Raw genomic sequence first — 27,753 nt, forward strand, 5'->3', positions numbered from 1 at the left:
CTGTTCGGAGGAGGAGTTTGAGGGGAGCTGAGGAGGTCCGGGGGGTCTTCAGACTGTGAGGATTTGCAGCATGTTTCAGCTTCAGCTCGCGCTGCTGCTCGGTAAGTTAAATAAAGTTGAACTTTTCCAATTTCAAACTTTCCTTAAACACGTCAGGGTTTGATTTCAAACATCCAGAGTTGTATCTTCGTGTTTCTTTGTTGAAAATTACAAAATGCTGCTGCTTCCTCTCAGCCGCTCGTTTCATTCATGATGAAATAATCTAACATGAAAATAAGTGTTAGACACTTCGGGAAACTTTCAGAATAAAATGGGCTCGGAGGGCTTTTGTAATGAGTTCTAGTGGAATAATCTTTAGGAATTTGTCCACATGTTTGATGTGTAAAAGAATTCAGAAGCTGATGATCATGAAACTCAAAGCAAACGCACACATTTTGTCAATGTGTGATAAATAAAGTTTAGTTGAAATCTGTGCAGTTTGTTTGTAACATGTGACTTTAAACATGTTTGGTCCTCTCAGAGATCAGCTTAGTGATGATCAGTAATCTGCAGATAGTCACTCGTGAAGGTTTGACTCACTGATTTTTCTCTCCTCATGATGTCCTCCAGAATACAAGCCCAGGAGAAGCAGCTCTGAGTTTAGTTTCCAATCAGCTGCGCTTTGTCTCTTTAATCAACAAATGTGGGCGGGGCTTCGTTAATCCTGCGCTCAGATTTTTACCATTAAAGCTTTTTCTCTCAGGTCTGCAGGTGTTTACCTGTGCTCAGGAGGGTGGGGCCGCGGACGACATCAGCCAACCCGAGCTCAGTGATGTGTGCACTGAAGGCAGCTGTTACCCAGCAACAGGAGACCTTCTGATTGGCCGAGCCCATCAGTTGTCATCCACCTCCACCTGTGGAATGAACCGACCCGAACCATTCTGTATCGTCAGCCACCTGCAGGTAAATTTAATGGTTAACAAGATCATGACTGAAGGTCTCAGAGAGAAAAGTCCAGAGAGACCCAAGAAGAACACAACTGGGCACCAAACGTCTTATAAAAGGAGGTAAAGGCAACACAGGGGGCAGCTGTGGTTAAAGGGGCACATCGCCCAGCAGACTCCGCCCCCAGGCTCGGCCTCTCCGTGCGCCTCCATGCTGCATGCCGGAGTGTACCAGTCTATTTAGCTCAACAATCAGGAACTCATCACTGCTTAGTCTTTAGCTTCTTTCAGAAATACTGAAAGTACTGTAACTTAAAAACTGAGACAAGTCGTTGGTGACCTCTGACCTCTAATAAGATCCTATATGAAGGATTCAGGATGAATTTTCCATCGAAGTCCAAAGAATGGGACATTTATGCTATGAGTGCTCAGGTAGTCTTCATACATGGATGAAGTGTAAGCGATCACTTCAGATGTCTTTATCGGATTAAACGTTAGGTGGTCTAATTAGGTCTGAGTATCGCTAAGAGTTCAGTGCAGCGCTTTTATCAGGGGCGTTTCAGTACCGGAGACGCAAGCGACGTTACCGGAGAATCCAGTATCATCAGACAAACTCAGCCATCCGGTTTAAACGACCTTCAGCTCAGTCCCACTCCGTGTGTGTGTTACAGTCTGAAGTGTTTCCTGTGCAAAATGAGCTCCCTATAAGGAAACCATGAGCGCTGGCTGCAGACAGATGTTTGTCCAGATGTTCCTGTGGAGAAAACACAGCAAACTCAAAGGTCACGCTGTTTTCATCCAATCAAAAGTCAATAAACCACACAGGCTGATTGTAAACATCAGGTTTTAATGTTTGAGGCAAATGTGTGTGGACATGTGTCATCCGTAGCTAATAACAGCGTGTTCGCTCCGAGTCGCCTACATTCTTCCGTCATGTGACTTTGATTATACATCCTCTAATTCCTTCCTTTCATTCAGTCCTTCGTCCCAGATCCTCGCTCTGTGGTTGCTGCTTGAACATCAAAACTATAAAATGTATTGGTTGTTTTTATAATTCTGTCCAGAGGCAGCAGAGAAACAGGGACGCTTCAGTTCTCAGTCGGACTTGATGTGTCTGTTAGTGCTCCTCTATGTAAGAGCGGCGTGCAGCTTTTTGTCTTGAGTGGCTAGTAACACTGTTTCACTGTAAAAGCCCTCATCTGCCCCCCTTTGTAACCTCTGCACTGCATCGCTCGGGTTTGGTTTCCCCCCTGAGAGAAGCTGAAACACGTTGGGCTGTCCGGGAATCAAGCAACTTTCTGACATCTCTTAATGACTGAGACGTTCCCGGAAGGAAGTTTTCCAAAGTTTTGTCACTAACTCTAAAAACAAAACCAGTGAGAAGCTTGCATTATTTCAGGTGAAGTCAGACTTTTCTTATGTGGGAAGTTTGTGGTCAGAAAGTTTCCTCTTATCTGCAGTAACTTACGGCACTGAGGAATCCGAGGAATTCACCTCCTGTTAACCTTTTCCTCCCCCTCTGTCTCATAAACCAGGAGGAGAAGAAGTGCTTTGTGTGCGACTCGTCAGAGCCCTACAACGAGCTGGCCAATCGCACCGACAGCCATCGCATCGAGAACGTCGTCACTACGTTTGCCCCAAACAGACTGAAGACCTGGTGGCAGACTGAGAATGGTGAGGAAGAACATTCAGAGAGGCCAAAGGTCAGACGTGTCGTTACAGGTTTAAAGACTGAGAGCTGCAGACAGGTTTTCACTGTCAGAAGAAAAGATGTTTGTGGCTAGGCTGTGTTTTATCACCCTCTATCCTCCACTCCTCCATGATTACAGGTTCTCAGGTTGTGGGGTGGGTCCCTGCTGGAGGCCATGTAGTTATTCCCAGGGGTGGGGGATGTTCAGCTTTAAAAAGCCCCGCAGTGAGGAGGCAAACAGCCGACCTGCCATTTGTCCAGGTTCATCAAACAGATAGTTTAGTTTTACTGCAGAACAAACCTCTTACAGGTTCATACAACACATTGTGCTCTTCACCACAAACCCAGTGTGGTAAAGTAACGCTAGCCAGGCAGCTTCATGTCTTTGTTAATTTTCCATTACTCGCTGTATCTGTAAGTCTGCGTTGATTGGCTGATGGTAGGTGCTGTGAGCTTGTATTGTTGCCTCGGCCGAGCTCTGCTGCCCAGATGAACTCGCTGTTCCCGTGATGAATCAGAATCAGAATACTTTATTGATCCCTGGGGGAAATTATTTTTTGTTACAGTGCTCCATTTTAAACCAACAAGAGCGAGTGCGTCTGCGCCGCGGTGTTTTGTGCAGAACCAGGTACTCGCTGCAGTGTTTGAGCTGTGGACTCCTTTATGGTGTCATCCTCTGACAGTGGGCATGTTAACACAGATGATCTGCTGTTACCTTTGGTCGTCACTCTTTGGAGTCCTGTTGTCCAATATAAAGCACCTTGAGGCGACTGTTGTTGTGATTTGGCGCTATATAAATACAACTGAATTGAACTGTAGGTTCTTGGACACAGATTTAGTTCTTTTCTCAGGTCCGATCATGTTAATGTGCAGCGACTGCAGCGTGTTGTTGATTTCTGGGCTCTTTAACCGATGTGGCGCACAGAGTCTGATCTACAGAGTGTTGGTAACTGATGATCTGTTGTCTGTAGGTGTGGAGAACGTCACCATCCAGCTCAACCTAGAGGCTGAGTTTCACTTCACGCATCTCATCATGACCTTCAAGGTGAGTTCTACACATGCAGCAGGGGATTCTGGGTAGTTGACAGGTGATTCTGGTCTCTATTAATCTGAAGAACCAGGTGCACACAGTGATTGAGGAGTTGTTGTGTATTGAAAGGACATAGCAAGTACTCCATAATGGGAAGGGTTACGACCAGGGCTGGACTGGTCGGGCATTACACAATGCAACTGTCTTCTCCCATACCTTTGCTGTGTGCTCACGTAGCTTGTAGAAAAAGTTTAGTGTGGAAGAAAGTGGAGCTGAAAGTCTGAGAAAACAATAAAATAATGAATTAAAGTGAAATTACTAACATGTTAGCTGCTGCACCGTGAACAGCAGTACCAGTAACAGCCAGTAACCAGACCTCACAATCACAGGAGGCTACAGCTGCACCAGCTGAGGAGAAGTGACGAAGAGGAGGTGAACATGGTAAGAAAACAGATGGAGGGAATCGGGAAGACAGAGATTCAAGGATTCAGGCTGCTTTGACCATGAGTCACTACAAACAGCTTAAGTGTAGACTTTAATTATTGTCACATGCTGCAGTGCAACTAAGGACAACAACACCTGCACCAACCTGATTATGTATCAATAATCTGAAATCAAACAGAATGAAATGTTTGCATATGACGCCTCTGGTAGAGGACTGAGCTTGAAGGATAAATCCTGCCCACAGCGCCAGAGGGGAAATCTAATTGGGCTTTTGTCAGTGATCATGGTGCATAAACCAGATTTGTGCAGTCCAGCCCGGGTCTTCACCACGCCATCATCCTCACCACACGATCCTCAGTTTGCCCACTTTTGTTTTTATTTCCTCAGACCTTTCGACCTGCTGCCATGGTGATTGAGCGGTCAGCTGACTTCGGGAAGACGTGGCAGGTTTACCGTTACTTTGCTTATGACTGCGAGTCGTCCTTCCCGTCCGTTTACCGGGGTCCAATGAGAAAGGTTGACGATGTCATCTGTGACTCGCGTTACTCTGACATTGAGCCATCCACTGAAGGAGAGGTACATCTGCTGCTCCTGCTTCTGTGAATAATACTAACATCAGTATTATTCACACTGCTGCGGGTAATGCTGTTTGTTTTGTTTCCTCAGGTGATTTTCAGAGTTTTGGATCCAGCATTCAGGATCGATGACCCCTACAGTCCCCGAATCCAGAGTACGTCTCCTTCTCTGCGTCACGGAGACTGAATAAGCGTAGGGGTGTTAACCAGTTATTGATGAATTTTACTGGTTCTTTGTTTAGACATGCTGAAAATCACCAACTTGAGGGTGAAGTTCACCAAACTCCACACACTTGGAGACAACCTTCTGGACTCTCGTATGGAGATCAAAGAGAAGTACTACTACGCCATCTATGACATGGTGGTCCGAGGAAACTGCTTCTGCTACGGACACGCCTCTGAGTGCGCCCCCGTCGAGGGAGCTGGGCAGATAACAGAGGGCATGGTGAGGACAATTACGGACTGTATTTATATGGCCACGTTGCTATGACGACAGCCATGCGCATTAGGAGGTACCCGATTGTAACAGGAAGCCCAGTTGGTCTGAGTGGGTGCTAATGGGAAAGTGGCTCCAGGGAGCGTCACGCAGATACCTGCCAATTAGTGTCTGTAACATCCAATCAAATCAGGGACTCTAATTAGCTGAGGTGAGGCCTAGCAGACACCTAGCATCTACGTCCACCTGTGAGTCAAAGAGGCCACGCCCCTAGTAATCAACACTTTAAGCTTAAAGCAGTTTAAACATGTGAGCAAACAGCATATCAAGTTGTAAACATGTTGACTTCTGCTGTGAAATTCAACATGGCAGTCTGTGGGGACCGAAGTGTAGGCTTTGTGCTTTGGCGTCGTTGTTCTTTCATAAGCAGCTGAGCCGGTGGTGAAAGTAAACCATCACCAGCGTAGAAAAATATAAAATCACACAGACACTGGAAGAAACGGTGCAACAGGCAACTGACTACATGTACAAAAAACCCCAAACCCAGCTTATGACCAGTAATGTAAGCGAACGCTGATTGATTATTTGTGACTGTGTTTCAGGTTCATGGTCACTGCTTATGTAACCACAACACTAAAGGTCTGAACTGTGAACAGTGCCAGGACTTCTACCACGACCTCCCCTGGAGACCCGCAGAGGGACGCAACACCAACGCCTGCAAGAGTGAGTCTGCACCGGTCCATACTGGGCAGGGCCCATAATCACTACTGGGAGTAGTTTAACTGTCCCCCTTCTTCTTCTGTGGTGTCCTCAGAGTGTAACTGTAACCAGCACTCGGACGCGTGTCACTTTGACGGGGCAGTCTTTGCGGCTTCGGGAAACGTGAGCGGAGGAGTTTGTGACGACTGTGAGCACAACACAGCTGGAAACAACTGTGAGCAGTGCAAACCGTTTTACTACCAGCATCCAGAGAGTGACATCAGAGACACCAACATCTGCCAGCGTGAGTTCATGGCCACTTTGACTCTTTTTTTTAGTGTCAGAGTTTGTAAACCGTTATTTTACTGGTGCCAGGCTAAAAGTTAAAAGCATCTACCCAAAACTTCCATCGAGGTTGTTTTTTATGGCTCTTTTGATCATCTTCTTTGTTCTTTGAGGACTTTTTGTCCTCAATCTTTGCTTTCACATCAACAAAGAATTGTTGGCTGTTTTCTGAGGAAGTTCACGTTTCATGATGACACAGGCAGACACGGATAGGAGGTTGTTTTGTCAACAGGAAGTAGATTAAAGGCTGGATCTCAGACTAAACATGGAGGTGGGTTTTTGATGTGACACATGAAGGTTTGTGGTTTCCCTCAGGCTCAGACCTGCCCTCCTCACAGAGGATCAGTTCAACTTAGCTCGCACATCCCTCTCTGAGGGCTGAATAAGCAGCACCTTCTGTTATTACTGCCACTGCATTTCTTTAAAGTAGCAAAGGATTGTGGGTGATGTGACTTCAACGTTGTAGAGAGTTAAAATGTGCTCCAGAGATCAAAGATGGAGGCGGGAGTTTAATTTCCAGGATAGAAACGAATCTTATTTTGGGTCAAAGTCAGAAACGTTCACGGTTTTTATGATGATGTCATTCCACGGCACTTATATGTCCATCATTTAACTTATTGAATTATAAAATGCTTCAACATATCAGAGAGGTGCCTGCGTCTGGGCTGGTGGTGGCGCTGTAGAGAAGCTCACAGTGTGTGAATCATGTCCTCACCTGTCTGTGGATCCGTGTCAGTCTCACACCTAAACACGCCCTGTTGGCAAAATTGCTCCTGTGGTTCTGGTTAAGCTGGCTAAACGTCCTGTTTCTGCAGCCTGTGACTGCGACCCCGTGGGCTCTCTGAACGGAGGACTCTGTGACGGCACGACGGACTTCCGAGCCGGGCTGATCGCCGGTCAGTGCCGCTGTAAAGCCAACGTGGAGGGAGAACGCTGCGAGCGCTGCAAGCCGGCGCATTTCGGGCTGAGCGATGAGCCTGAAGGCTGCAAAGGTACAAAACGTAACGAAACACCTGCAGGACCAGCTGATACCAGATTACTCCCACACAGACACCTCACGCTGTAAAGCACCTCGAGGGGGCGTGGCTGGGACTTAACATTGTTGTTATGAATGAAGCTGCGTTGCCTTGGTGATGTACTTTTGTGTGTTACTGTGTTGGACAGCGTGTACCTGCAGTCCTCTGGGAACTCTACCTGGAGGAAACCCCTGTGACAGAGAAACAGGAAGTTGTTTCTGCAAACGTCTGGTGACCGGGCGAGACTGTGACCAGTGTGTGGTGAGAAACCCATTCAGACCATTCATTCTGGTTAGACTGGAGTCAGACCAGCAGCAGAAGGAACATTCGTGTCGTCTCACACCTCACTCTCAGCTCCCGTCTCTGTAAGGCTGCGCTGTTTTCTGATTGGCTGGTTTTCACGAGTTGAATCTGTTGCAGGGGCAAACGGGATCTCTTCTAAAGAAAGATCCCGTTCACACTGCAGTGAGTGCGACAGGATGAAGAAGGACCAGTTCATATTAAACAAAGCTCCCAGTATGTCATACAGAGCTGCTCCAGTCCAGTTAGAGGATAACCAGTTCACACCAGCAACAAAAGTCTTTAAAGGCGGCTGGCTTTGGGAGGGACGTTTAATGCTGCAGAGCCTTTGTTGTGGAGCCACATTCATGCTCTCCATGAAGTCATCGGGTTAATGTTTGCTTTTGGCTCTCTGCTGTTAGTCAGCCTGAGCTTTGAGCTCTCAGACATTTACCCCGACGTAAACAGAAGACACATGTCAGGACGTGAGGCGCGCGCGCACACACACACACACACACACACTCTGTAAGATCAGTCTTGTTTAATGAGATTTATGCAAAACACACTATACATCACATTAGTGCAGAGAGATGACTGTAAACAGTGTGTGTGTCCAGCCTGAACACTGGGGTCTCAGTAACGACATGGACGGCTGCAGACCATGTGACTGCGACCTCGGAGGCGCCATCAACAATCAGTGAGTTAGGTATTATGTCACATTTGCTCCGTCGGGAGTTGAACCAACAATTTTATTTTGTTGTGATGTTTGTATTTCCTGTCTGCGTGCAGGTGTGATCACGTGACCGGTCAGTGCATCTGCAGAGATCACATGTTCAGCCGCCGCTGCGATCAGGTGGAGTCTGGATTCTACTTCATTGCTCTGGATCACTACACCTACGAGGCTGAGGATGCAAAGTTTGGACCTGTGAGTGTCCTTTCAGTGTCTGACCTTACTCTGGGTTACAGGGCGGCTGTTACAGGTGGACCTGCAGTCTGTGAGGATTAGTTTCTCCTCCTGCTGGCTCGCACATTTCATCTCCATGTCAGTTCAGCAGGATTATGTGAGGTGTTGAGGGTATTCATCAGCTTTGTGTCTGCATCTCATCTCTTTAGGGAGTGACGGTGGTCCAGAGGCCACACCCTCAGGACCGTAGTCCCACTTGGACAGGCATCGGGCTAGCCAACGTACCAGAGGGGGCCTTCTTGGAGTTCACTGTAGACAACGTCCCTCACTCAATGGAATATGACATCCTGATCCGCTACGAACCGCAGGTGTGAGTCTGCCATTGAACGTGTGCGTCGTCATGTCCCGAATCAGTGGGAGAATTTTGGCACTTATCTCGTTGTTGTAGCCTTTGTTGACCCGTGTACCTGCCTCATCTGTTAGCCTGAAAAAGAAGATAAACGTGCACGCGCCTGCTTATTTATGTGCATAGAGGTAACATCTCTGTGTGTCTGTCGGCTCTGCAGCTGCCGGACGTGTGGGAGGAGGTTCTGATGACGGTGATGAGACCCGGACCGATCCAGCCGGACAGCCGCTGCATCAACACGGTGCCCGACGACGACAACCAGATGATCTCGCTTCACCCAAGTTCACGGTCAGGAGAGAAGTTTCTAAATCATGACAAGTTTTCGACAAGAACCCGGTCGAAGTGTGAAATATAAGAGCACCGACTAGTTCCTGCAAGCCTTATCCCTTCTTCACCCAGCTGATCTCAGCCCATCATCCTGTCACGCTGACCCTCTGCGTGGCCTTTGTCTATCTGCTTATCTCGCCTTGCTGGGGTTTCAGTATCTAACCCGATCTCTCCCTACAGGTACGTGGTTCTTCCCAGACCGGTTTGTTTTGAATCAGGTCTGAACTACACCATCCGCCTCAGCCTGCCACTGTACGCTACCTTTGGGGATGTCCAGGTTCCATATACGCTGATCGACTCGGTGAGCGTGCTTAGATCTTCTACTTCAGGAAGTAGAGCGTGAAGTCAGTCAGTTTCTTCAGTGCAGATCAAAACCACATTCAGCCAGCCTGGTTACAGAAAGTGAAACATGCTCATTCCTGACCTGGTTATTTGGGATTTTTCTCAGATCGTGCTGATGCCTCACTGTAAGAACTTGGAGATATTCACAGGCTCAGAGGGCGGGGACTCGGGCGGGAATGTCGCCTGGGAGACTTTCCAGCGTTATCGGTGCTTGGAGAACAGCCAGAGTGTCGTCAAGACGCCGATAACTGACATCTGCAGAAACTTCATCTTCAGCATCTCCGCCATGTTGCACCAGGGAGCTAAAGGTAGCACAGCTTAGCACTGTGATTTCACTTTAATAACCTCGCTTCCTGGCTGGAGTTTAAAAGAAAAGGGCTGCTTGTGAGACACTCAGGGCTTAGAGCTCAGGGCAGTGTCTGTATTTATGGTGACTTTGGAGGGGTTGGGGTTTCCTCACGGAAACAAACCTCCCGGAAGAATCAGAGAGAGTCAGAAAGAGAAGGGGAAAATATTTCTGCTGTCCAACTCTGGACAGGAAGGACTCCAGGAAGGAGGAACCAGAATCAGATTCAGAGAACCTTCCAAACATTGAAGTTTAAAATCTGAAACAAAAACCTCTTCCTCATTCCAACGCCAACCTTTGATCCCTCACATCTTTATCCCCTTCCCCTCCTCCCCCGCTTCACGTTAATCTCTGTCACTCATCCTCTCACCATCGCCTTAGGCTTCACTTCCTCGACAGGACCCGGCAGGTTCCTCCTCCTCCTCCGCATTCCTTGCGGTCATAAATCTATTGTCACTGAGGCTTTAGCGTCTTCTCGTTATTCTGACGTGTCTCCTTGTCTGATGCCATTTCCCAGAATGCCAGTGTGACCCTCAGGGCTCGCTCAGCACCGTGTGCGACCCCCACGGCGGGCAGTGTGAGTGCCGCCCCAACGTGGTCGGCAGGAACTGTGACAGGTGTTCTCCGTCCACGTTTCAGTTTGGACCCAACGGCTGCCGAGGTCAAAACCACCTCCATCTATAATCAATGAAAAATCTGTTTACAGTCAGCGCTGAAGCTTTACTGACGCTGACCTCTGTGTGACCTCGTCGTGCGTGTCTTTCAGCGTGTGGGTGCGACCCTCAGGGTTCTCTCAGTGTGTTCTGCGATCAGTTGACCGGACAGTGTTCCTGCGTTCCGGGTGCGTACGGTCGGCAGTGCGACCGCTGTCTGCCGGGTCACTGGGGTTTCCCTGCCTGCCGCCCCTGCTTCTGTAACGGTCACGCCGATGTCTGCGACCCCGACAGTGGCCACTGCATCGATTGCAGGGACCACACGACGGGACGCGCCTGCGACAGGTAACTTACCCACCGTCCGTCAGCCAATCGCCATTGGGTTTATTTAGCAGGATGATGCCATCGGTGCTCTTGTCTTTCAGATGTCTGGATGGTTACTATGGTGACCCAGCACTGGGGTCAGGTGACCACTGTCGTCCCTGCATGTGTCCCGACGGCCCCGGCAGCCCGCGGCAGTTTGCAGGAAGTTGTTACCGCAGCGATGACTCTCAGCAGGTCACCTGTGTCTGCAACACAGGATACAAAGGTGAAAACTTTATTTACACAGACGCTGACACAGAGGTAAGACCTCATCACAGATATTTAGATGCAGATGCTTTGTTGGTCGCAGCGTCAGTCCAGCTGCCATGTTGGTCTGGTTGAGGCGGGGATTCTGGTGCGCATCTGTTAAAATCATTGAAAAGCACGCCAACACAACAGCTGTTTCAGTCTACTGACGACAGCATCGGCAGTATTTCTGATACTTTATCATCAGTGTAAAATTCAATTCAATTCAATTTTATTTATATAGCGCCAAATCACAACAAAAGTCGCCTCAAGGCGCTTCATAGATACAGAGAAAAACCCAACAATCATATGACCCCCTATGAGCAGCACTTTGGCGACAGTGGGAAGGAAAAACTCCCTTTTAACAGGAAGAAACCTCCGGCAGAACCAGGCTCAGGGAGGGGCGGGGCCATCTGCTGTGATTGGTTGGGGTGAGAGAAGGAAGACAGGATAAAGACATGCTGTGGAAGAGAGACAGAGGTTAATAACAGATATGATTCAATGCAGAGAGGTCTGTTAATACATAGTGAGCGAGAAAGGTGACTGGAAAGGAAAAACTCAATGCATCATGGGAATCCCCGGCAGCCTACGTCTATTGCAGCATAACTAAGGGAGGATTCAGGGTCACCTGGTCCAGCCCTAACTATATGCTTTAGCAAAAAGGAAAGTTTGAAGCCTAATCTTAAAAGTAGAGATAGTGTCTGTCTCCTGAATCCAAACTGGAAGCTGGTTCCACAGAAGAGGGGCCTGAAAACTGAAGGCTCTGCCTCCCATTCTACTTTTAAATACTCTAGGAACAACAAGTAGGCCTGCAGAGCGAGAGCGAAGTGCTCTAATAGGGTGATATGGTACTACAAGGTCATTAAGATAAGATGGGGCCTGATTATTTAAGACCTTGTATGTGAGGAGCAGGATTTTGAATTCTGGATTTAACAGGAAGCCAAAACAGGAGAAATATGCTCTCTCTTTCTAGTCCCTGTCAGGACTCTTGCTGCAGCATTTTGGATCAGCTGAAGGCTTTTCAGTGAGTTTTTTGGACATCCTGATAATAATGAATTACAGTCGTCCAGCCTGGAAGTAATAAATGCATGAACTAGTTTTTCAGCATCACTCTGAGACAGGATATTTCTAATTTTAGAGATGTTGCACAAATGGAAGAACACAGTCTTACATATTTGTTTAATATGTGCGTTGAAGGACATGTCCTGGTCAAAAATTACTCCAAGGTTCCTCACAGCGTTACTGGAGGCCAAGGTAATGCCATCCAGAGGAAGAATCTGGTTAGATACCATACTTCTAAGCTTTTCAGGGCCGAGTACAATAACCTCAGTTTGATCTGAATTAAGAAGCAGAAAGTTAGCGGCCATCCAGGTCTTTATGTCTTTAAGACATTCCTGCAGTTTAACTCATTGGTGTGTGTTATCTGGCTTCATGGACAGATAGAGCTGGGTGTCATCTGCATAGCAGTGTAAATGTATGCTATGTCTTCTAATGATGCTGCCTAAGGGAAGCATGTATAATGTAAACAGAATTGGTCCTAGCACTGAACCCTGTGGAACTCCATAATTAACCTCAGTGTGTGAAGAGGACTCTCCATTTACATGCACAAACTGGAGTCTATTAGATAGATATGATACAAACCACTGCAGTGCAGTACCTGTAATACCTACAGCATGTTCTAATCGCTCTAATAGGATATTATGGTCGACAGTATCGAACGCTGCACTGAGGTCTAGCAGGACAAGCACAGAGATGAGTCCACTGTCAGAGGCCGTAAGAAGATCATTTGAAACCTTCACTAAAGCTGTTTCTGTGCTGTGATGAGCTCTGAAACCTGACTGAAACTCTTCAAATAAACCTCTGCAGATGATCTGTTAGCTGTTTGACAACTACTCTTTCAAGGATGTTTGATATGAAAGGAAGGTTGGAGATTGGCCTATAATTAGCTAAGACTGCTGGGTCTAGAGATGCTTTTTGAGTAAAGGTTTAACTACAGCCAGCTTGAAGGCCTGTGGTACATAGCTGAATATTAGAGATAGGTTGGTCATATTTAAGATCGAAGAATTAATTAATGGCAGGACTTCTTTGAGCAGTTTTGTAGGAATGCTACAGTATCCAGAGTCGTACGTAGTGAGGAGGTGAAATTATTAACAAGATAATCGACCTCTGTTGGGGTAGCGTTCAGATAGCTGCTCTGCTCTGTGTTGGTACAGGGCATTGGAGATGATAACAGTGGGTGGATTATATTCTTAAACTTAGTTACAGCACTTTCAGAAAGACATCTACTTTGATAAAGTCTACTCTGCACCGCTGTGTAATCAATTATTGTAAATGTAAATGTTATCAGGAAATGATCAGACAGGAGAGGGTTTTCAGGAAACACTGTTAAATGTTCAGTTTCTATGCCATATGTTAAAACAAGATCTAGAGTGTGATTAAAGTGGTGGGTGGGCTGGGGTGGACAATGTTAAGCATCAGGCTTTCAAATGAATTAAAAGTCTGTCTTGGTCTTTCATTAATTAATAGGCTGGTGTGAAAAATTGCTGCCACACCTCCCCCTCGGCCTGTGCTTCGAGATTTCTGGTAGTTAGAATGACTCGGGGGTGTTGATTCATTTAAACTAACATAATCATCCTGCTGCAACCAGGTTTCTGTGAGGCAGAGTAAATCGATTTGTTGATCAATTATTAAGTCATGTACTAACAGAGACTTGGAGGAGAGAGACCTAATATTTAATAATCCACATTTCACTGTTTTACTCTTTGGTTCAGATGTGGATACTGTATTGTTCTTTCTTTGTGATTGTTTATGTTTAAGTTGTTTGTTGCTGGTTTTTAGTTTGTTCTTTGTCTGTTTGGGAGCTGACACAGTCTCTATGGAGATGGGTTTTTGGGGGGGTAGCAGGAGGAGAGAAGCTGCAGAGAGGCGTGTAAGACTGCAAGTCTGCTTCCTGGTCCCAACTCTGGATAGTCATATTTTGGGGGGTTTAATAAATTTGTCCATATTTCTAGAAATGAGAGCTGCTCCATCTAAAGTGGGATGGATGCCGTCTCTCCTAACAAGACCAGGTTTCCTCCAGAAGGTTTGCCAATTATCTATGAAGCCCACATCGTTTCTGGGACACCACTCAGACAGCCAGCAATTTAAGGAGAACATGCGGCTAAACATGTCACTCCTGGTCTGATTGGGGAGGGGACCAGAGAAAACTACAGAGTCCGACATTGTTTTGGCAAAGTTACACACCGATTCAATATTGATTTTAGTGACCTCCGATTGGCGTAACCGGGTGTCATTACTGCCGACGTGAATTATGATTTTACTGAATTTACGTTTACCCTTAGCCAGCAGTTTTAAATTTCCTTCAATGTCGCCTGCTCTGGCCCCTGGAAGACAATTGACTATGGTTGCCGGTGTCTCTAGCTTCACATGTCTGAGAACAGAATCACCAATTACCAGAGTTTGACCCCCGGCGGGTGCGTCGCCGAGTGGGGAAAAACGGTTAGACACATGAACGGCTTGGTGGTGTACCTGGGGCTTCTGTTTAGGACTATGTTCCTCCTCACAGTCACCCAGCCACCCTCTTTCCCCAGCTGCTTGGGGTCTGCCGGGGAACAGCTAGCGGGGCCTACGCTATCTTCGGCTGCACCAGCTACAGGGGCCTGGCTAGCTACGGGTGAATGAAGGGTGCGAAGCCGAGTCTCCAATTCAGTAATCCTGGCCTCCAGCGCTGCAAATATGCTACATTTGTTACAGATATCATTACTGCTAAAGGAGGCCGAGGAGTAACTATTTTAAATGGTAAATGGTCTGTATTTGTATAGCGCTTTACATATCCAGTCATCCACCCATTCACACACTGGTGATGGCAGCTACATTGTAGCCACAGCCACCCTGGGGCGCACTGACAGAGGCGAGGCTGCCGGACACTGGCGCCACCGGGCCCTCTGACCACCACCAGTAGGCAACGGGTGAAGTGTCTTGCCCAAGGACACAACGACCGAGACTGTCCAAGCCGGGGCTCGAACCGGCAACCTTCTGATTACAAGACGAGCTGCCAACTCTTGAACCACGATCGCCCCCATTAATACCACATATATGTTATTGAAAGCACAGTACATATTTTAGCACAAACATGTCTTAACAGCCGGGGTTCCCTTAAATAAGCATGAATCTCTGGCTGCTGATTGGCTGTTAAGTTTAAAACTGTATTTAAACAAAGTCAAACCTGAGGATGAGGCTCGATGTGAGGCATGTTGTTGGTTCAGGTGATGATGTCACACCTGAGGAACGATCACCTGTTGGTCATAAATGGTGTCTAGCTCTCACCTGGGGTGGCTGTAGCTGAGGAGCAGGTCACCTGGTCTCACTCAGAGCGTGGTGGTTCGATCGCTTGCTGCTCCAGCCTGCCTCCCAAATATCTGTGGGCTAACCCCATGTTGCTCTGCGATGCATCCAGTATGAATTGGCGTGTGATTGTTATGCTCCCTGTCTTTATAAGAACCATTTACTTGTCCTCTGCAGGTACTCGCTGTGACGAGTGCTCGCCTGCTTACTATGGAAACCCCGAGGAGGCGGGTGGGCAGTGTCAGCCGTGTCAGTGCAACAACAACATTGATATGCTGGACCCCGAATCGTGCGATGCCCGGACCGGTGAGTGTCTGCGCTGCCTGTACCACAGCGAGGGTGCCGCCTGCGAGAGCTGCACGCTGGGTTACTATGGCAATGCCCTACTCCAGGACTGCAGGAGTAAGTATGCTGGGGTTACCATGGTAACCACATTCACAGAATCAGGCGAACGATCGTTGCTGAACCTTGACGGTTGTGTATCCGCAGAGTGCGTTTGTAACCGGCTTGGCAGCGTTCCCTCCAGCTGCCCGTCCTCTGACTGTCACTGTGACCGCAGCAGTGGTCAGTGTCACTGTCTACCCAATGTGGTCGGCCAGCATTGCGACCGCTGCGCACCTGACACCTGGAATATGGCGACGGGCACCGGTTGTCAGACCTGCGACTGCGACCCCAAACACTCATACGGGACATCCTGCAATGAGGTGAGCAGCCCCTGGCGATTAACGGACCGAAAGTCCTCGAGGTGAAAACAAATGTTGTATTTCATTAAAGGTTTGTTGTGTGAGCTTTATAACCGCAGATCTGATGGAATTGTACTTCTGTGCTCCGTCAGACCACACGTCTGACTGTAGTTTATTTGTTCACAGATCAGCGGTCAGTGTTCCTGTCACACCGGCTTCGGAGGAAGAATGTGCAGCGAGTGTAAAGAACTGTTCTGGGGAGACCTTGAGGTCAAATGTCACGGTAGGCTTGCCATGCCATGTGCTCATGAGACGGCGTGATAGATGTGATGGTGTAATAAAAAATAAAGCGGACTCTTTTGAGTTGTCAGTGAAGCTCTGAGACCTGGAACAGAGTCCCGATCTGTCAGGCCCCAGGTCAGAATCCGGTTCAGAGTTTCGGTGCAGAGTCTGGGACTTGTTTCTGACTGAGATCAAACTGCAGACGCTTTTATTGTGGGATCCTTTCAGCTCCCAGCATCCTCGGCTGCTGCAGCTCAAATTAAACCCAGATGTTTTGAGGCCCAGCTTCCACAGAGATGGGACCGGTCTGTCCGTCTCAGCCTCCAGAAGTCCACAAAGACGCTTTGTTCAGTAAAGGTGAAGGTCAGGAGGAGGAGGTCTTACAGAAACAAGGAGAAGAGAGGAAGAAAAGCAGAACTGAGACAGCAGCCTGGAGGAACACAATCAGTCCCTTTGTTTGTTTGTTTTATCAGTTCACATGAGAGAGTAGCGCCCTCTGCTGGAGATGAATTAAACAGCAGTGTAGACACTGTGTTTCCTTCAGGTTCTTGAACTCGTCTCCTGTCAGAGCCGTCGGGCAGAGCTCCACATCAGTCATCCAGACTAACCCTAAACCCTGTGACTCTCTGGCCTTTGAGGGCTTGCCTGGTCAGAGTGAATCAAATTTAAAAAAACAAACATTAGCCTGAATTTGTTGTTCCTGCAGCAGAATAAAGCTTCAGATGTTTGATTGGAGCCAAATGCTAAACACATGTTCTTAATGTGCAAACAGGAAGTCACTGTGAAACTGTGCTGGAGTCAAGTGTGTTTTTGTACTTGAGTGCGTCTCCTGTAGTTGGCCCGGCAGACTCATTGGTTATTGTTCTCGTCTCCTCAGCCTGTGACTGTGACCCTCGTGGGATCTCCGAGCAGCAGTGCAACAAAGTCAGCGGTCACTGCATGTGCGTGGAGGGTGTGTCCGGGCCGCGCTGCGACACTTGCGCTCGCGGATTCTCAGGAACTTTCCCCAACTGCAGCCGCTGTCACCAGTGCTTCGCCGAGTGGGACAACATCGTTGGCCAGCTGACCAATCAGACACACCGCCTGGTCAACAAGGTAAACGCCCTCAAAGCTAGCGGCGTCAACGGGCCGTACAGGAAGTCCATTGAAAGCATGGAGAGGAGCGTTGCCGACATCCAGACCATCCTGGATGGGAATCCAGCATCACAACCGCTAACGGAGATCCAGGAGCTGCTGCAGGAGGCCGGGTGGGATTGCATTTATTCTGATTAATCTGTTTCTTTCAGACTCGATCACCAAAAAGGTCAGGAACACCTTCTCTAAGTGCAGTCTGACAAATTTACACCAGAAAAACAGATACGCTGTTCGAGTGTCTGTCGACCACTCTGCTGATCTCTGACCGTGCTGATGAGACCTGAACATCAGCAGAGGTGATACAAGTACAGACAATCTGTACTTAAGTAGAAGTACAAATACTACTGTTAAAAAATACTGCAGTAAAAGGTGAAGTACTGTTTACCCTCCTTACTGTTGTCTGTTTTCATGATTTCAGACATCGCAGCTGGAATTCAATCAGTTTTCTTCTCTGACGTGAGCTAATAATCAGCTATGTACCACAGGCCTTCAAGCTGGCTGCAGTTAAACCTTTACTCAAAAAGCATCTCTAGACCCAGCAGTCTTAGCTAATTATAGGCCAATCTCCAACCTTCATATCAAACATTCTTGAAAGAGTAGTTGTCAAACAGCTAACAGATCATCTGCAGAGGTTTATTTGAAGAGTTTCAGTCAGGTTTCAGAGCTCATCACAGAAACAGCTTTAGTGAAGGTTACAAATGATCTTGTCTCACTTATATTTCCTCTGTATAACTGAGACATGGTTAAGGGCAGGTGAGTCCAGTGCTTTCACAGATCTCTTACCGGAGGACAGCTGCTTTTTAAACTCTCCTCGAATATCAGGCAGAGGACGACTAGCGGTTGATTTTAAGAAGCAGTATAAATGTAAACCACGGTCCTCATCAACATCACCTAGTAGCTTTGAACTGAGTGTGTTTGAGCTGGGTCGCTCTCACACAGTGCTCTGTGTCGTGGTTTACAGACCCCCAAATACAATCAAGACTTCTTAAACGACTTTTCTGATCTGTTGGCTGAAATTATGCCAAAATATGATCGTGTCTTTATTGGTGGGGACTTATTCACGTGTGCTGCCCCGACAAGCCAATGGCAAAGGACTTTTTAAATCTTATTGACTCTTGATCTTGTGCAACCTGTGTCTGTGCCTACACAAAAATATGGGCACACGTTGGGTCTTGTTTTAACTCAGGATTTACCTGTCTCTAACCTAGAGGTTTGGGACATGGTCGCATCATAAGCCTGTCTTGTTTGAGGTTTCCCTTCCTTGTACCAAAGTTAATCCTCCTCCTGTTGTTGCTCGGTGCTGTCGTATTTTGAACCCTTCCTCTGGTTTTACTCAGTCTGCCAAACCGTTTTAGATTCAGTGGCCCCCTTTAAGCTTAGGCAAGTTAAAGCCAAATCTGAACCCTGGCTGAATGAAGTGTAGGAGAGCTGAACGTAAATGGGAGGAGGATAAACTTCAGGTGTCGTACCAAATATTACATAATTACTGGAATTCGTATCAGAAACATTTTGCTGCTATTATTCAGGCAAACTGGCGTAAGCCTCATGCTTTATTTAAGACTATTGGCAGGGTCCTTCATGCTCCACAGACGGTTGGTGTCGAGTCCTCTCAGGAAATTTGTGAAAACTTCCTGCACTTCTTTATTGATAAAGTGCTATCTGCGCAGACTTCCCGGTCCGTTCTCGACCCTTCTGTCCTTAGCTCTGCTGTCTTTGACAGGTTTGAGCCCGTTTCTCACCTGAAGCCCTAAATTACTTCTCAGTAGACCCTTTGCTCAGGTGTCTTGATGAAATAAGGGCCTGCATGGCTTTGAACTTTGTACATTTTAATGAGCAGAAAACAGAAGTGATGAGGCCACTACTATAGATCTTGGTTCGCTGGCACAGTCTGTTAAACCAGTCATCACTAATCTGGGAGTTAAAATGGAGGCAGATCTTAAACTTGAAGGCCAGCTCAGAGCTGTTGTAAGATATAACTTTTTTCATTTGAGGCAATTAGCTAAAGTAAGGCCCATCTTATCGAAACGGCTTTGTGAGACAGTAGTCCACGCCTTTGTTACTTCTAGGCTGGATTATTGTAACACACTTTATTGTGGGGTTAGCGATGCATCCATTAGGCGTCTGCAGGTTGTGCAAAATGCTGCAGCACGTCTTTTGACTGGGACAAAAACGTCTGTGCACATTACCCCCATTTTAATTTCACTCCACTGGCTACCTGTACATTTTAGGACTGTTTTTAAATCCCCCCACCTGTTGGGTAACAGGCATCTCTGAAAACATTAGAGCAGTTATGCAAATATGTGATGTCTTGATGAATCGAGCAGGTATTTGAAGTTTACACAGAAACATTCTCACACGAAAATATCTTAAAAGTTTATTTTGTGACCCAGAAAGAGTAATATTTCAAACTCCGCCACGCTGTGTTCCTCCGCCACTGCCTCGTTTGAGTTTTGGACAAAATGCATTCTGGGATATTGCATTTCGTCATTTCGAGCTGATTGGAGACCAGAACAGCCAATCAGATTTTTTTGCACAAATATAACTGTGTAGAGAAAGAGTTGAGCGCGCACGGGCAGAAATGTTGAGAGCGCGAGCAACACACTGCGAGCGAGCGCAAATGCAAAAACTGAGCGAGAGGGGCTGTTGTGTGTGTGGATAACAGCAAACACTGAAGCACAGTTTTTGCACGCAGGAATGAATTTTGTTCACTCAGATTTAGCTTTTCTTCGCTCAAAATAAATTTCTCCACAAAATGCAACACTTGCACCTGCAACCGTTTTTACGTGCGCTCAGAATAGTGGCACAAAAATAACGCCATATGCATGAAGTGTGATTTTTATCGTGGTGAAAGCAAAACTAAGAGTGAATCCATGACGATGTTTACGTGAAGCGTAGTTTGGATCTTCTTTTGCTGCTGGTTCGGTCAATATTGTTCGGAGAGAGATCAAACCTGCAGCTTCTGAATCGAGCGCAAAAAGGGCGTGAACACAAAGCGCGGACCCGCCAAAACATCAGAATCGGCCAGCTGTCGGCTTTCAGCCTGACCGTGTCCGTGCCGTCGGGTGAGAAAGCCGACAGCTCGCTGATTCTGATGCGTCGACGGGTCCGAGCTTTGTGTCTGTTCTCATTTACTGTTTTAGCTGTTTGGTGGTTGTTGAAATTTTGTGAGGTTTAATTCGAGATTCTGCCGTTTCGAGCAAAATAAATTAATATTTAAAAATTGATTCAGGATTTTAATGAATCGATATCACGTTATCCAAGCCAGAATCGATTTTAATCGAATAATCCACCCCTAGTGGCAATAAAAGTGATTTGATTTGATTTGATTTAGTGGAAGCCTATCCTTTTCCAGATTAAAAGTGAAATAATCTAGAATATTGTGTCAATTAAATTAGGTTAATATTTCAAAATATAACAAAACCTTTTTTACAAGCCAGTAAAAATATACATGGGCCATTAGGTCATAAGAACTCTTAATTTGGGCGAATCCTCACCACCTCTCATTTAAACTACATATGTGCTCTCAATCTCATCTCCTTAAAGCTTGGGTTCTCTAAGTGTGGCCTGCGGGTTGTTAGTGGCCCCTTCAAACATTGTTTTCGGCCTGTGGACTTTGAGAACTCCTGGCAGCAGAGGGTGAGAGTCTGCTGAGCTGGTAAAGGCGTGTGGCGGTCTCCGGTTGGTTAGCACTTCATCAGAGTGTTTTGATGTTTTATGAGGAATCATTAATCTTGGTGGTCCAAAGATCCAAAGGCCGTTTGCTGAGAACACTTTTGTTGCAAGAACTCTGAGCACTAAAGCAGCTCATGCTAACCTCGGACCCGTGTTTGTCCCTCAGTGACCTGATGGGAGCCCTGAGCCACACATTGAACCTTACTGAACAGACTCTGGTCCAGGTGGAGGACTTGGACTCTGCTGCAGGAACTAAACTGGACACTGTGATGTCAGAGGCACAGAAACTGGAGGGGACAGTCCAGGAGCTCCTGGACCAGGTCGAGTTCATCAAGAACTCCGACATCAGAGGTAAAGGGTTAAAGGTCACAGGGAAACTAGGTGGGCCAAGGAGTACTAAAATAGGTAGTACAGGGATTTCAGAATTTAAATAAAGTTGCCTTCAGCTGATTTTGACTTTCTGTGTGTTGCTAGGTGCCACAGACAGCATCACTAAGTACTTCCTGCAGTCCCAGGAGGCCGAGGCCCGAGCTAACGCCTCCACCATCGACAGCGGCAGCCCGGTTGAAGCCTCTGCTGCTCTACGGCAGCTCACAGAAGACAAACTGAACCAGACCCGAGAGAAGTTCATGAAGAGACAGTCTGAGCATGCTCAAAAACTGGATGACCTGGCAGGAGAACTGCAGAGTCTGGACCTAGCAGAGCTCAGCAGCAAGGTGGGAGAGCGGCACAGGTCAGGTTGTCAGAGTTCGGTGTATTACAAACACAAACGTTTGTTAGTTTCAGTATAAACGCATGAACACTGAGTGTTGTCTGTCCTGGTTCTGCCAGACCTGTGGCAGTCCATCTTTGGGTCAAGACGCATGCGGGTCTTCTTCCTGCGGTGGTCTGGGCTGCGTGAATCCCGAGGGCAGGGCCAGGTGTGGAGGAGAAGGCTGTAGTGGTGCGGTAGCAACGGCCAACAGTGTCCTGAGGAAGGCTCGGGACTCTGAACAGGAAATTGTCCATGCCATGGAGGAAGTGGAGAAGCTGTCTAAGATGGTGGGTGTGAGCCCTGCTGCTCCGTGTTCACTCCAGGTGAACTGTGCTGGGTTTTCTCACCTGAGTTTTGTCCTCAGGTGTCAGAAGCAAAGCTACAGGCGGACAAGGCCAGGCTGAGTGCTCAGAACGTCCTGATGAAGACTAACAGGACCAAACAGAAAGTTGACCAGAGCAACGAAGAGCTGCGCAGCCTCATCAGACACATCAGAGACTTCCTCACCCGTATGTGTCACTTCCTGTTTGGTTCAAATGCCTCCGTAGTTACGGTTACATCAGTTTTCCCTGAGACAATCAGGAGAGATCATTGGAAGGAAGTGAAACTGATTCATTGACATAAAGACTTCAGTTAAGGTATTTAGCGATTAGGTTCTGATGACCCATTGAAGCAGAGTTGCATGCAAGCTGTGACAGGGACCCCGTAGAGTCTAGACATCGGTGGTGGAGATGAAGATGGAGGCTTGGATGGAGCCTGAGCAACATGGGAGAGGGTTAGGGGGGTGGGTTGCACAAAGGTGCACTGAGACTGAAAGTAGAGTCCAGGCTGATTAGACTGCAGATGATTGGACTAGAGCGGTAACGTTGTGTCACTGTGAGAAAGTGATGTAATCGTAGATGAACCACCAAACAGCTGGACAGCAAACAGATGTGTGACTACAGATCTTCCTTGTTGAACGTAACTATAAGTTTCCTTTTATGAACGCCATGTCTGATGGTGACCATTATAAGATAAGATAAGATAACCTTTATTAGTCCCACACGTGGGAAATTTGTTTTGTCACAGCAGGAAGTGGACAGTGCAAAAGTTATGAGGCAAAAATTAGAATACAATAAGAATAAATACAGTACACAACTGTACAGAATAGAATAAAATAAAATACTATATACAGTAGAATAAAATAAAATAAATATACAATAAGATAAAAATAGAATACAAATACAAATTATTATGCTCCCCGCCCTCTTCTCCTGAATGGAACGCGTTTTTATTTCAGGAAAAACTAAATCAGTCAGACTCTGTTTTTCCTGAATCATTATTAAGCTGCTTTCTTTTCAAAAGCAAATTCACATTTCATGTTGAACAAACAGCCCTCTTACATAATATTAGCAGGCTTCTTACAGCCTGCTCAACCGTCACATGACATTACGGGAAAAAAATCTATCCAGGTTATAGCCGACACCTGGATCCAAAGCTGCTTCCAGTGCTTAATACAACCAAAACTCCCTAACTGATGGAAAAGAAAATCAATGTTGAGTTTTGTTCTTGTATTTCTGCAGGTCTCATAGATCCTGTTTAACAAACATGAACTCAGAAGCTCTCTGTCTGTGCAGCAGCATTAAAGGATCCTAGATCATGTAGTGTACATGAAATCATCAGAAACTAAGCCATCTACTCTTGTGTGTCTGGGACACTCTCAGAGGCCGACGCGCTCACAGACTCGTTCCTTCGTGTCATCTGCTGCGTACGACACATTAAAGAAACCGCACCATAAGAACCTGCGTAGTGTAAGCTAACGAACGCTGAAATCATTTCGGATAACTGGTTTCTGGTAACTTGACAAGCTTTCAGACACGGTTGGATAGACTGAGAATAATTTCGGGTATTTATTTTCATTGATCGGAGATTAAAAGTTCTTTTTAAAGAGGCTGGCTGCAGATAAACTGACTGCATTTGTGGCACTTCAGAGGACGCTGCAGATCTTGAGAGCATTGAACTTGTGGCAAACGAGGTTCTGGACATGCAGATGCCAACCACGCCGGCTCAGCTGCAGAACCTGACCGACGAGATCCGGCAGAAAGTGGGAGAACTGGGACATGTGGAAAACATCCTGCAGGAAAGTGCCGACGACATCCAGAGGGCCGACAAGCTGCTGGACGAGGCTCGCCGAGCCAGGTGAGATTTACCTGTCCATCAGTAATGTTTGCCTGGTTTGCTTCAGCTTCAGGGGATGATATCTTACAAGTTCTCCAGACTGAAATCTGTCTTTCTTTCAGAAGGGATGAATGTTGTTGCAGCTCAACAGGATGCTTTTGGTAGCCAGTAATAAGCTTCTGTCTGATATCTGAATTCATTTGTTCATAGTTTGTCTTCCTGGCACCGACCCAGCCTTTAAGTATACTCCACAAACTGATCCTGTTCTTGAATATCTTACCCATTTTTCTCTCTTCTGTGACAACTTGGATCTTCTTCCAGACCTCTGCAAATCAGTTGCATATCGGAAAAACTCGTGCTTGCGTACACTTGTTTCAAATTATTGTCTTGAAATATGCTGTTATTTTCTGTTTGTTTTTGGTAGTGTTTGCATGTAACCCATTCGTGTCTGTGATGAGTGAATGGATGAACCTTCTGCCCACAGCTGTACGCGTTTCTCTGCTCACACACAGCTACATTTGCTTTCCTTCCTTTAACCAGCGGCTTCTGAGATGAAGAATCTCTTCTGTGTCAATGCCCTGAGCCGATACGCGTAAGAGTGGCCGAGCTGGGTTCAAGCCAGGAGACCCTGTGAGGCAGCGGTGCTAACCACTGAGCTACTTCACTGTGGCCAGTTTGGATTCAGGAGACAGACACTATCTCAAGATTAGGCTTAAAACTTTCCTTTTTGCTAAAGCATATAGTTAGGGCTGGACCAGGTGACCCTGAATCCTCCCTTAGTTATGCTGCAATAGACGTAGGCTGCCGGGGGATTCCCATGATGCATTGAGTTTTTCCTTTCCAGTCACCTTTCTCACTCACTATGTGTTACAGACCTCTCTGCATTGAATCATATCTGTTATTAACCTCTGTCTCTCTTCCACAGCATGTCTTTATCCTGTCTTCCTTCTCTCACCCCAACCAATCACAGCAGATGGCCCCGCCCCTCCCTGAGCCTGGAGGTTTCTTCCTGTTAAAAGGGAGTTTTTCCTTCCCACTGTCGCCAAAGTGCTTGCTCATAGGGGGTCATATGATTGTTGGGTTTTTCTCTGTATCTATGAAGCGCCTTCAGGCGACTTTTGTCAGTTTTTATATGTCACTGGGCAAGCACTGTTTGCCTTGCTTGTCCTATATAAATAAAATTGAATTGGCTGCATTTAGCTACGTGCAGTGAATTAAAGCGACCCTGCCTACCTTCCTGTGCTGTTGGTCATGATCAGAGAGCTCAGGCTGCCTTTTTGTCAGAGTTTCTCAAAGTTTTAACAGCTGGTACAATGAATTAATGATTAATAAATATTGATAGCAGCACAGTTTGTCTTATCAATACTGCAGTATTTACTAACAGGTCAAATTTATTGATTAAAAGGCCTGAACATAGGGATGGGAATGGAGGAGAACTGGTTCCCAGTAGTCCAATTCCTTGTTCCTATCGATCACACTTATCGGGTCTTGCAACCTCGCTACAATCAGCTGATTTCCGTTTGTGTGTCAGAGGAAAATAGTAGTGCCGTCTCCAGTGGGGACATGACTTTTATTTTTATGGCATTAAAGGATGAGAGCACGATGGTAAAGTGGAGAATGCTCCAGGATAGAAACAGCTCCATTATGATGCTAACAGACTTCAGCTCTTTGCACAGACAGCATGCTAACTCTAAGCTAGCCAAGAACCCAGAATGATGCTAAAGCTGAGTGTGTGCAGACCTCAGCCCAGCACCCAGAGCCTGAACTTCAACAGGGAACAAACTGTTGAGCAGTCAGGCTGCAGCCTCTGTCTGTTCATGCTTCTACAGTAGAATCACCATGACGACCGCTGTGTTCATACCTGAACACTAAGAGAAAGATGATGTGTGTCCTCATCAGGACAGGCTTCGTGTCGGTGTGGGGCTGAAGCCTCAGGTTTATAGTGTTAAATGATGAGTTTCAGTTAATTTTACGGAGAAACTTGAAAATAATGTAACAAATTTCTTTCTCCTGGGTGTAACTAAGTAACTACTGCATTACTTTAAAGAAAAGTGTTCTGTGTAATATGTGCAATAATTACTTTGTTGAGTAACAGCGCTGATCACAACAAACACCTCCAACATGCACAAACATGTGACCCGCAGCAGGGGCGATCGTGGCTCAAGAGTTGGCAGTTCGTCTTCTAATTGGAAGGTTGCCGGTTCGAGCCCCGGCTCCTTGGGCAAGACACTTCACCCGTTGCCTACTGGTGGTGGTCAGAGGGCCCGCTGGCGCCAGTGTCCAGCAGCCTCCCCTCTGTCAGTGCGCCCCAGGGTGGCTGGCTACAATGTAGCTGCCATCACCGGTGTGTGGATGTGTGTGTGAATGGGCGAATGAATGTTGTGTAAAGCGCTTTGGGGTCCTTAGGGACTAAGTAAAGCACTATACAAATGCAGGCCATTTACCGCAGCAGGCAGTGTATGTGACCATTCACAGTGACTGTCCATGAGTGTAATGTCTTTGAGAGGCTGCTTAGAGATGGTGAAGCCAATGAAAATCAATAGGAATCGAATAGATAAGTGATTTTGATAATGGAACTGGAATCACTAAATTCAGATTCCCTGGCCTACCTGAAAGTTTCACCTGTCCACTGAACCTGATCAGCTGTCTTCCTGCATTCCTCAGCGAGGAGGCGCGTGATGTCAGAGACTCTGTGGAGAAAGTGAAGCGAGCACTGGAAGAAGCTCAGAGAGCTCAGACGGCTGCCAGCAGTGCTATCCAGCAGGCCACGGCCAACATCCACAACACCAGCCACCTGTTGTCCTCGGTGAGTCTCACGGTTACTGCCTGTTGACTCTGCACACGGCTATTTGCAGCTATCTGCACGCTGTGCAATGACAATGAAGAGTTATCTTATCTTATTTCCTATCAGAAACATGCAGGTAACATGTCAAATGCCCGTGTTGTGTTCAGGTGGAGTTGGAGACGGCAGATGCTGAGTTAAAGCTTTCAAATGCCACCCAGAGGCTGCAGAAGCTCGAACAGGATGTGACGCTGCTGAAGGACAAAGCTGTGAACGTTACTCTTAGTGCCAAACTGACCAATCAGGAATCAGTGAGCGTCAGAAGCACGGCAGAGGAGCTGAAGAAGGTGAGCTCACCTGTGTGATCATTAGAGGCTTTCAGGTTGGTCTGTTTCCTTTGTAACATTAGGTGTTTGTGTTAGGAGCTGGACAGTGAGCTGAAGGAGAAGTATGCCACCGTGGAGCAGCTTATTGGTCAGAAGACGGGAGGCATGGTTGACGCCAAGAAGAGGGCACAGTCACTTCAGCAGGAAGCCAAAGAGCTGCTGCTGCAGGCCAGTGACAAGCTGCAGCTGCTGAAAGGTGACACCACACTGTACTCCTACAGAAAATGTTTCAAGCTGAGCAGGCGGGACATCCCTTCATGTATGCTCTTCCCATTTCAGATTTGGAGAAGTCTTATGAAGACAACGAGCGCGCTCTGGAGCAGAAGGCAGAGCAGCTGGTGGAGCTGGAGGCAGCAGTGAAGGGGCTGCTGCAGGAGATCAGCCACAAGGTGACCGTCTACAGCACCTGTGTGTTTTAGGATCGAAGGTGACCGAACGTCTCGAAGACAAGAACTGCTCCACTTGTATTTTCTTCTATAGTTTTTACTTCCATGTTTAATCCTCGTGTTAATCTCAATAAAAAGATCAAATCAGA

At 46.9% G+C, this 27,753-nt stretch overlaps 1 protein-coding gene across 1 annotated transcript; it reads left to right on the top strand.

Moving 5' to 3' along the window:
• lamb1a (laminin, beta 1a) lies at positions 1–27,753 on the top strand. The gene is made up of 33 exons (XM_026172282.2): positions 1–101; positions 743–942; positions 2,459–2,597; positions 3,585–3,658; positions 4,475–4,663; positions 4,754–4,817; positions 4,905–5,107; positions 5,701–5,821; positions 5,913–6,101; positions 6,958–7,134; positions 7,307–7,419; positions 8,055–8,134; positions 8,227–8,362; positions 8,551–8,709; positions 8,908–9,035; positions 9,255–9,375; positions 9,523–9,724; positions 10,280–10,423; positions 10,529–10,760; positions 10,841–11,004; positions 15,546–15,770; positions 15,858–16,072; positions 16,238–16,334; positions 17,211–17,580; positions 21,306–21,490; positions 21,614–21,855; positions 21,971–22,180; positions 22,258–22,402; positions 23,864–24,071; positions 26,715–26,856; positions 27,003–27,179; positions 27,255–27,414; positions 27,498–27,753. Exons 1-33 carry the CDS (start codon positions 71–73, stop codon positions 27,635–27,637), a joined length of 5,382 nt encoding a protein of 1,793 aa, XP_026028067.2. The 5' UTR covers positions 1–70; the 3' UTR covers positions 27,638–27,753.

This window comes from Astatotilapia calliptera, chromosome 7 (assembly GCF_964374335.1).
Source record: "Astatotilapia calliptera chromosome 7, fAstCal68.1, whole genome shotgun sequence".
NCBI lineage: Eukaryota > Metazoa > Chordata > Actinopteri > Cichliformes > Cichlidae > Astatotilapia > Astatotilapia calliptera.